The sequence below is a fragment of the Frieseomelitta varia genome, unplaced genomic scaffold, assembly GCF_011392965.1.
Source record: "Frieseomelitta varia isolate USP_RPSP 00005682 unplaced genomic scaffold, Fvar_1.2 scaffold_909, whole genome shotgun sequence".
In the NCBI taxonomy this organism is placed as follows: Eukaryota; Metazoa; Arthropoda; class Insecta; order Hymenoptera; family Apidae; genus Frieseomelitta; species Frieseomelitta varia.
Window position 1 is genome coordinate 6,368 of NW_025110711.1, and position 11,143 is coordinate 17,510.

General features: G+C 42.6%; 1 protein-coding gene across 1 annotated transcript in view; it reads right to left on the reverse strand.

The window, feature by feature from the left end:
• Positions 1-7,393: 7,393 nt before the first annotated feature.
• LOC122537416 (muscle segmentation homeobox) overlaps positions 7,394-11,143 on the reverse strand; it is a 10,975-nt gene continuing 7,225 nt past the window's right edge. The window contains exons 2-3 of the mRNA XM_043670549.1: positions 10,690-10,871; positions 7,394-8,819 (exon numbers count right to left, since the gene is read on the reverse strand). Of these exons, the coding sequence (XP_043526484.1) occupies positions 8,601-8,819; positions 10,690-10,871 (401 nt within the window). The 3' untranslated portion in view covers positions 7,394-8,600. The remainder of the gene's footprint in view (positions 8,820-10,689; positions 10,872-11,143) is intronic.

Genomic DNA, 11,143 nt, shown 5'->3' on the forward strand with positions numbered 1-11,143 from the left:
GTTAAAGAAATATGAAAATAATATAAAGAGTTAACGCGAATCTGTATAAAACTCGAGCGAGAATTTCGAATTTCACCATGTTCGGGGTTCGGAAAATATCGCGTTCTTGCAACGACACTCCACGCATAGAGACGTTCGGAATTCGGTCTAAAAATCGGAACGTTTGTCCATGAACGGACTCGTCGATTTGATTCTGCGTGTCCATACACGTGAAGAGCCACGTGCAACCGAAATAATCTGCGATCTTGTGTACCAGCGTATGTTTTCTGCCACACGGTTTATCGCGATCATTAATACGTCCACTCGCGACCGAGTCCGGAATTTATCGGCAGATAATTAATTTCGTTACATAACGCCGTCTTTAATCGGTCATTAAGGCCTGCTGCTCCCGGGGCAGCCGTCTTAATTCTACAGCAGCACGTTTCTTTCGCGCTGTGACGCAAAGTTGGCCGGTATTTTCCGAGAAACTCGCGCGAACTCTTGGGTAAGTTTTCACCAGAGAACACGATAACAACGCTGGTCAGTTTTCGAGGACATTTTCAACACCTTTGTGACTTGTAACAGCGAACGATTATGAAAAATTGTCGATAATGGTGGAGGTATAACTGTTGTAATTCGGTGAAAAGAAAGTCACGTAAAAATTTGTTTGGTCTCGTTTCAAACTCGTGACAGTTCTGAATTCCTTTTCGTTAAATATCAGGTGGGAAAGTAAGGATGTCTCTTTTTCTAAATAGTAAAAAGTTTAATTGTCCCTAGGAAGATTGAGAAAAATTTTTTCGTTACCAGAACCATCGTGTACTTGAAGGTTGAAGTCTCCTCTTTGCAACGACCCCTTAAAATTTGCTGTACGATTCTGTTTTCATAGTTTTATTGAATTTTGAACTTTAGTTGGCTGACGTTCTAATCGCTCGTGTAATCTTCATACGACTAATAACGTCATTCCCAAAACTCCGATCGTTACGTTATTAATAAATTGACATTCCTCGAGAAGGTGTAACTTGGAAATTATTCATTCATTTATTCACTTACGTTCATTGTATTTCATCGTCACAGGGAACAGCAAATGAATTATTCATCTCAACCGATCGATCCTCAAATTTTATATAGCGATAAATAACGAAAATTAACTAATCATCTTTTCATCTTGCGAGTAAATAAAATTCTAGCGTATCTAGCTTGTCAAGCGGTCAAGTCGATCGGATGACTATAATTTGGTCGTTTTAAAAAAAACTGATTAAATCAACTGTATACATAGCCTACGTTAAAAATTCTTTTCCAAACGTTCGGAAATGCTCGCTTCGTTAAGACGATAGATTACGTTTCGTTCGCCGTTTTGGGGAGACGAAAGAGAAACTCGTAGATACGTAACGCGGTCTCCGATCTGTTAACTGTGAAAATTCCTCGGATCCTAGTCGCGTAATTGCGTAATTACTGGAATCGCGACGGGGGCATCGCGCGCGGTTCTTCGAGCCGCGACGGCGTTATCGAGCGACGTCGTCGAAATTCTCGGAAGCGGACCGACGCTCCGTCGTGACCTGCATTACAATAAATTTTCTGGCGAGCGGCTTGCAACGCTTATTAAGTCCGGTGGAAAACCGAGGCATTGATGCTGCGCCCCGATAAAACATCATGACGATTTTCCAGCGGAGATTGGCCGCCGGATAACGGCTCCGGGGGCCAACGAACTGGCCAGTTTCGAGATCTCCGGCTGTTGCTTATCTCGTTACGAAAATAATCTCGTTCGATGAGGCTCCACGAGCCGGACAAACGAACGGAGGAATGAAGGAAACCAGTAAATTCTGCGCCTTGTAGTTCGATTTTTAGGCGAACGTCGGGTTGATAATAATCGGAGGGAGTTTTTAGTAAATTCAAATACGAACGAGAGAGGTTTGTTACAGTTTCTATTTAGCGAGTGAATGTTCTATCAATGTACTTGGCGTGTAAGAGCAGAACGAAACAACATTCGTGAAACTATTTTACATTATACTGTGAATATAATGTAAAAATATTATTATAATGGGAAATATGTAATTTAATATGTATTATAATGGGAATATAATGTAAATATGTAATTTAATATGTATTATAATGGGAAAAGTTATTGAGACACAAATATTAGTGCTGTATAGCAACAGTTTCCAAGCCTTTTCCCCTCTCGTACCCCTTGATTCGTTTGTTTTTCTTTAAATTTTCTTAGCTAAATAATCAAACGACACAAATTAACCGGAACTCAAAACTCTGTAACTTTGTTTCTGTGTTTTTATTTTAACTCTTTTTTTTCGATGATTTTGGCCCATTTATCGATATTATTTTCGCGCATCATAGGTTGAGAATCGCAGGAAAAGAAACGAGTGAGAACAGTTATTACAACAAGATAATTTAGACGTCTAAATTCTTTCGTTTGTCGAGATAGTTCGATTGCTCAAGAATTTCATTACAATATTCCAAATCCCGGGACTAAAACGTCATCATTGTCTGTTTCTAATATGCGTGGCCCTTCGCGCGAGGCACCCTTTCATTCGAGCGAAAACGATCGTCAATCGTCTGACGATCGAGTTTGACAATTGCGCGAGATGGAGAAAGGGGTTTCTCTCGCGGGACGACCAGGAACGAAAGACCGGCTAATTAGTCGAGCTTGGATCACGCGCACCTGTGTAACGACGGAAGAAAAAGAGGGTGCGGGGGGTGGAGCAAAATTCCCCGTACCATTTTATCGCTTATCGATCGAGCGTGTAGGTCGATTTTTCCTCTTCGCGTCGTCCATTCACCGGCAGTCAAGATAATGCGGCAGTAACGTGAACGGATGACGGGGTCGAGCAGTTAGGCCTAACAAGCGGGCCGATATAGCTTAGGCCCGATATCGTCCGATCGACGATGTTATCTTCGTACACGAAACAGCGAGCAAAAGAAGCGACGACAGGGGAGGGGAGGAGAGAACGGAGACCGGACAGTCGTCTCCGGTGACCGGCGACTAATTACACGATTAAAATTCAAGCGTGTACCGAGCAGAAAGTGAGAGACGACGACGAGTCGCAAACTCGCTGCAAAACGACGCAGTTCGCGATAAGAACGCGTCTACACTGACCGGCACGCGTCCTTCTTCCTCGTTTTCATCGCGAACGTGGAACGATCCTCCGGACGTGGAAACGAAAGATTTCCCGAGCATTATTCAGATTAGATCGGCCGCGAAGGAATTCGAATTTTCTTCCTCCCCGGCTGTTGGAAACATCGAACGTTCCTAGTCGAAAGATTGTTGAGTCTCCCCGCGGTTCTTGCAGAGTGAGATTCTCGCCCGTGTCTCGTTCATATTAATTAAATTATTATTCGATATCCAGGAACTTGGATCGCGGCATTTTTAACAGCGAGAACTCGTTGTATATTTATTGATTCGAAGTGTCTTGCCAGGTTTCTAGGTAATTCCCGTTGGGTAATTTAAGCGTTGAAATTATCCACCCGTTCGCTTGATTCCTAGGAATTTAGTATGCAGCTTCAAGCTTGAGAACTTATTTGACGACGCGGACTCGAGACAGTTGATTTCAAACGAATGGCTCGGAGTCACCTCGATTTTCTCTAAGGGAATTAAATTTCTTTACCGATGACAGAAGATTTGTTCATTTAGTTTCTTTCGGAACGATCGAGAAATAACAATGGATGCTACAGTCAGAGTTAATACGATGTTGACTAAAAAGAGGAAGTATTTAATTATCCGATTGGAGGCGAATGCACGCGAGCAGTAAGTCGGCGAGCGTAGGGGTGAGAATTTCCCCATTAGGATGTGGTTGAATGGGGATCAGAAAAGATCGGAGTGATGATCAGTCTTTCGACAGTTTATGATCACGGATGCTGGATCGAGAAAGGAACGGAGAAATTAAACTAACAGCGAGAGACGAGCAATTAGTATCTTTAAACTGGCGCTAACTAGGCGGCGAAACCCACACGTCACCCACATCTCTCTTTCCACTTTCACCTTCGACACATCGCGAAGGTACACTGAGGAAATTTAGAACGCAGAAACTAAATAACAACAGCAACAAACACGAAAAGGAATCGCGGCTGGCTGAGAATTATATCACTTCTAAATATGAACCAGAACATTTAATATTATGTTAAATCGCGTGCAAATGCATCGTGACAAAGAATAACAATTTAATTACTTATTTATAATCGACGCCTCTTAATTGACGAATAGCATGAATCTAAAATCAAGGGAAACGAGTTTATCGTAGAGATAGAAATTTGCGTGTATTTTATTTTATATTAATAATTTTTGCATTTACAGTATATAGGGGAATTCTTTTGAAATATTATTTATATTTAGGAAAAATTCTCTACATTTTGCTCTTAATTTGTTATAAATATGACGAGAAAGTCCAATTTTCGCAACGTTGAGAAAAGAGTTTTCAACCAGGGGGGGCTCAACTATACAATTCCTTTCCCGTAGCCAGAATAACTCATAAACGAATAAAAACTGCTCGCTAATTATAGTTGTTTGCACCAACAAAGTCATTCGATACTTACAGGCAAGTCGTTTAACATTTTTCCAACGGTGCACAAAATCAAAGTTCCAAAACGTGGACGGGTACGAGCGCGAGATAGCTTGCAAGTTACACCAACGAATGTCCAATCTCGCAATGTTCCATCAGTTTGAAGAAACAAAAGAAGTAAATGAGCTCTGAGTAACAATAAGAAATGAACAAGCGCCTACCGTGGAATGGTAGGAGCACGGTAGGAAAGATGGTAAAGCGATGAGAAAATAAGAAAGAAGAGAGGAATGAGAAGGAGAAGGAGGAGGAGAAGAAGAGAGAGGGTGGTGAAGGTTGGACGAGCGGACGGGCCACCAGACGAAAAAATTCGGAATATTTATGCTCGGTATTATTAGCGTACGTCGGCGATATCTCGGTGGGCATCGCTAATTAGGCCGCGCGAACGGCGCTCCCGAGCCTTTCGGCAAACAGTGCTGGCTACTGTCTTTAAAGGTTCTCCACGGGTGCAATCAAGATGGTGGCGCCGGCCGCCCGGGGCGGGTCGATTCCGAAACTAATTGCCACGGCTAATTTATTCCCGCGACATGTACGCACAGAGACGCCATTCTCGGCTACCGCGTAATCGTCGCGACGTAATCGCCAAGACGCGAGAATGCCACCAGTTGGACACCGTCGGATGACCGAGGGAACAACCAGAGGGAGGAAAGGGGGAGGGAGGGGAACGCAGTTTCTCAACCCCGCGAAGATTGCCATCGGACCTTCGTACCTCGTGTCCTGCTTCGTAAACAACCTTCTGGTGTTTGCGCGGATAGTTTCAGTGAAACGAAACGGGGGTGAATGAATGGAGAAGCGAAGGGTGTAGAGGTAAAAGATTCGTGAGTATCGCGAGAAGGGCGAAGAATATTTTGTTAGAGATGCAGCACGTGAACATTTGGTGAAGATTTTTTTTAGATAAGAATATTCAGTCGTCTTCTTGTGAAAAGAAAAAAATGGGTAAAGAGTAGAATATTGGGGAAAATTTAAGGATGAATAAGAGAAGATTTTTGGATAAGAATATTTAGATGTCTTCTTGTGAAAAAATAAAGGACGAGGAGTAGAATATTGGGAAAGAATAAAAGTGGAAATCCTTTGAAATGTTTAAAAATCGAGAATTATCAGTCGAGGAATAAAAAGATTTGAGAGGGAGATAATTTGAAGAACATTTCTGATTCATGAATGAAAGAGATGAGAGTACGAGGCTGAAGAAAATATTTGGAATATTTGCATCTCTGCGGAAAGAGGAAGAAGGGACTTATAACAATCGAAAGGGAAGTCGTTAATAAATAAAAATATACTACAAGACAGAAAATTAGTGTAGAACTCTTTGAATGATTTTTCGTAGTTGAAAAGGTACGACAAATGAAGATAGTACGAACGAGGAATTATTTTGTTAAAAAATTTGTAAAAGATTCAACGACCAGTACGCGAGCCTTTTGAAACAGGTACTTAAGAATCGTTCAAAATCGTGTACTCTTACTAATCAGTATGCTAAATGCAAAGGACACCGATATTAATGTGTTCCCGCCGGACGTGAAGTTGAAGAGATTGATGCGATACTTCGCGGCAGAATGTATAATAAAAGAGCGAGCTGATCAAGACTGACCGACCGTTTCGAATTTTTGTCTAGGGTCCAGTTAGTAAATCTCGCGGACGGTCCGAAGGAGCACGGTCGTAATTCTCAACGAAAAAAAAAGAAAGGAAAAAGACTCTTCATTAATTCGAGAGCGTAGTAAAAAGGCACCACGTATCTGGCGAACGAACGGTTTAGATAAACGATCGAATCAACAGAAACATCTCTCTTCGGGGAGAGATTCGAAGACATCTGAAGACGAGATACACCGATGATCTCGTGAAATATGACTCGCGCGATCGCCCGTAGAGTCGGCTGGAGGCGACTCCGGCGTGAATTGGGAGGATTGTAGTTGATTAGTAGCCGATGATTGCCGAACTTGTTAGAGGAGATCGAAGAAAGTTCCACGAGCTTCTCCTTTGGTTGCCTCATCGTTGCTCAAACAAGTTTCCTGTCGGTTGAATTAGCTTTAATTCGCCCGGAAAGCGCTCGGTAACGAACTCGGGCTTCCCGTTCAACCGATTGATCAGCCCGATATTCTCTATTGTAATTCGTCGATAAATTAAGAGAAAATAGCCAATACGATGAGAAGGATATCAGAAACAAGATCCGATTCTTCTCTGTCATCTGTCAGTATCTTTACGAATGCAGTTTACGAGTCTTCTACCGGGGTTTGGATTTGCCTCACGTTCCATCTTGTAATCGCGACGCATCAAGAGAGATTCTTAAATAAATAAATGAATGAATAAACAAGGCGATCTAATTCAATTAAAATTCTCATTTCGTGGCACTTTCACGTTGACTCTGGCGTCGATCTTTCGCACTCGTAAAACCGTGAAATCGTGTTTCTAAAAGCCTGTTGTTATTTATGCGATCGTAAATCGAAAGTTACAACGAACATCGAGAGTGAATTACGGTGCTATTTCTCACCGAATAAATTTACCCGGTTCATCGATTCGTTTGATTGCAGTTTTAGTTCTATTTTCTAATCGTCAATAGCGTACGGAAATAATCTCGCGTCAAATTAGCCATTCATTCGTAATTCGTTTCGTTCTCCTCGTTCACACGTATAGACTTTCAATCGTTGTAGAATAGGATTTTCTCCGTGTTTGTTCAGGGAAAATTAAAACATTAGGTTAGGAATAAATGTAGTTGAGTTAAATGTCAATCGCACGTTGCGAAGCAAGTTTTTCACCTTCATGTCGAAGAGCATGATCCTTTAATTTTTTCATTCGAGAAATTCGCCAACAACGACGCCGAGCATAGGAATCAGCAACAAAAGTGAGAAACAACAGAGGCGTTAATTCTATTCTGCGTGTTTATTAAATAAACTCTGCTACTCTCTCGGCGACGGTTTTACATTTATACAAAATTGGAAAAAACGGGCCTCTGGTGGCAGCAGACCTTTCGAAAACTATCGTTCACCATACGAATGATCGTATTTACAAGGCTACGTGAACTTTCAACTGGAGAACGACGAGTATATTTACACAGTATGTACAAAGACACGGGAGCGTGTCTGATATTGGCACAGATTCACGATACACTATGGTTGTCCCGTAGGAACGACGTTTTGTTCTTTGGGTCTCTCTCTCTCTTTCTCTCTTCCTCTCGCTATGTCGAGATCATTATTTGAACGATTCGATGGGCAAAAAAAGGAGAGTCCACGAGTTCATTCGGAATCGTGTCTCTTTTCTCAGAAACGCGTTCCACTTTGGTTATACTCCTCGCAGACGTATTCCACTTCGACTTGTCTGCTTGTCGACGGTTCTGGCTTCCGATCGAGCACATCTCCGAGTACGCTCTGAATCGTTTCGCCTATCGGAACATTTGGTTTTGTTGGTTGCAGATCTCCACGAACGTAAACAATTCGATTCCATCTCTCGTTGATTTTCTTCACTTTTCTTTTCGTAGCAGTTCCAGCTATCTTTTTATTCGCTCTTACGTCGTCAAGAATTCCAAGAAACATTCCAAACTGGTAATCTGCGTGCATACAGTGATTCCGTCGAGTTGTGTCTTATATTTTTCTTCCTCGACGTTCGCATATCTGCGTTTTTCGTTCAGTTTGCCAAAAATACCAAGAACTAGCGATTCCATCGAGTTCTCTCGCGTCTTGTTTGCCATTTTCCTCCTTCAGTCTCTCCTCAGAATCTCTGCATTTCTTCGTCCGTGTTCGCGAAAAATACCAAGAGAAACTAGCAATTCCGTCGGGTTCTCTCTTCAATCTCAAATCTCTGCGTTCCTCGTTCAATTTGCCAAAAATACCAAGAGAAACTAACTAATTCCATCTCGAGTTGCCTCGCGTTTTCTTCTTCTCTTTCAGTTTCCCACCTTCAATCTCAAATCCCTCTGCACTCTCCGTTCGCGTTCGCCAAGAATATTCCAAACTGGAACACATTCGGGAGTCCCTCGACTTGTTTCGAAGAGATGCAGAAAACTGTTTCGCGGGGGGATCGGTCGTCGATTCACTACCGATCGTGGCGAGTCGCTGGCTGCTCCCGTTGCTTTCATTCCCTGGACGGGTGCTGAGAGATCGGATGATGAGGCGTTAAACCAGGATGAGACAGCATTCCAACGGGATACAGGCTAGCCGGTGTCAACAGTCCCGGATGAGAGCCGTAGAGCGTCGTGTGATGCTGCCTGACCGCCGACATCCGCAGCTTCTCGATCTCTGCCTCTTGCATACGCTTCGCCTTCGCGCGGCGATTTTGAAACCAGATCTTCACCTGCAACAGCGAATCGATTCCCGTGTTTTTATTCGACGATCTTGTCGTGTACATGTGTTTGATTTTGGTCGCTCGTGTACGAAGCGAAGTTGCGATTTCACGTTTCGGTAATGGAACAAAGTAGAGACCTGACCGATCGGCGATCATCGACATTGTTATTGTGACTCGCAGCGGTTCGGCCATCGATCCGTTTTCATTCCACCCAATTCACCGCATCTCAACTTCTTTTTATTCATCCATCGTCTCGAGATCGTCTGACCGGATCATTCTGAAACCGCAGCGAAAACCACTCGACAAAATCGTCGAGCCGTTGTGGCTCGATGCAAACGATGTTACGAAGAGATGATATTATACTAGGCTTTCTACAAATACGAATATTCCTTCTCCCTATAGAATGATGTTTTTTCTTTTCTGTTTGTAATTTAACTAATATTTACTATAGTCATCCAACGAGAAACAAAAGTTAAAAAATCTGCGAAATCGAAAATTGGCGAGACAAATTTCACAAATTTTATTAGAAAATTAAAACGGTGTGACGTAATTTCAAATTATAATTATGGAAGGGATTGATAGTCTTAACAATCCAACAGTTATCGATATTATGTTATTATTAATCTACAACTGGACGATGATATATTCGATTTTAATTTTTCCTCCTGAGGAATTTATAGCACAGTATTTTCCACGAGAGCTCTTCAATTACGCGAACGTGACTGTTCGCGTTGTCCCCAAAAGCACGAGCACCGAACTAAAGTGCACGTTTAAACGAATCTACGGCAAGAATAGAGGAAATTTGTCGAGAGGCAATAGGTCTCCGCGACAACGAGTACGTCTAACGAATCGCCTCGTTGACAGACGCGACCGACGCGAAACTGCGCCTCGAGAGCGGGACCACGATCTGGGATAATTGGTTGGTCATCGTGCGTTTCGAGTAATTTGTAATCTATTAATAAAATCCGCAAGCGTTGTCCGCCAGCGTCGAGAATATCATGCGCTAATTACCACGCATCTGGCAAACATCGGGCTCGAGAGATTCGTACAGAGAAGAGCCTCGACCGGTGAAACTGAGTTTCGAGCCGATTTCTATGTTAACACGTTGGTGTGTGCCTCGAGTACGAGCTCACAGGTTGCGTCGTGGAATCGTGTTCGCGACGCGAGAAGAGGATGTTGTTGTTGGGAGCAAATGTTCGCAAGAAACACCGGAGTTTTGGATACAGAAGCTATGCGGTGAATCTATTGCGAGACAATTGAGAGACAGTTACTCTCAAAGTATCGAGAATCGAGTGAGATGTCTTTGAATTTAGTTTCGGAGATACTAATTTTCTGATATGAAGGTACGTATGATTAAGCTCTAACGATCAAAATTAAAATATACTTCGTCGACACGATATTCTAATTAACGATAAAATGATAGAAGAGTAACGTAATTAGTTATTGAAAATTCACTATCCGTTTCGTTAATTGGCTTCAATGAAAGAAGAGAAAAAAATAAAAAATAAAAAAAGGAAATAATTAAATTGAGAACGGAGTATGATTTCCAATTAGCTGCTCCCTGACGAGCTCAGATGCCACTAAGAATTCATCGCGATAATAATATATATAATAAACTTCACATAGTTGTTGTATTATTATATCACAGTAATATATCGAATAAATTTGAACTTCGTCAAATTCTAAAAGATTACGAAATCTGAAAGATACGGTAGAAATATTGACGATTTACTGATGTATTCTCGAATTTAAAAGAAAAAGAAAAGAAAAGAAAAGAAAAGAAAAATACAACTCGATAACGGGAAACAAACGACGAGAAAGTGTAACGACTTAATCTCGAGAAAATTTGAACGTGAAATGTATCAAAGGATGATCTCACCTGCGTCTCGGTGAGATGAAGCGACGACGAGAACTCGGCCCTCTCCGCGACGCTGAGGTATTGCCTTTCCGTGAACTTCTTCTCGAGCGCGAGCAATTGTTGCGTGGTGAAAGGCGTCCTCGGCTTCCGGTTCGGCTTGTGTTTCCTCAGGTTGCACTTGATCTTGGCCGGCTCGCCGTTCTCTGCAACCGAAAGCGTGTTCCGCTCGAGGATCATCCGTCGTCGTTGTCATTCATCGCCGCTCACGAGCCAGACCGCGAGCCAACGAGAGGCGTGGGGGGGCAGCAACCCGTGTTTCAACGGGTTGGAACGTCGGGCACCCGGTGCCGAACCCTGTTTCGAGCCAGACCGCAACGTCCTGTTTTTGCCGCGGTCCTGGATCCGGCCCAGCACCGCCAGGACAACGACTCTTTCTTTTCTTCCTTTTTTCTTTTTTTTTTTTTTTTTTTTTTTT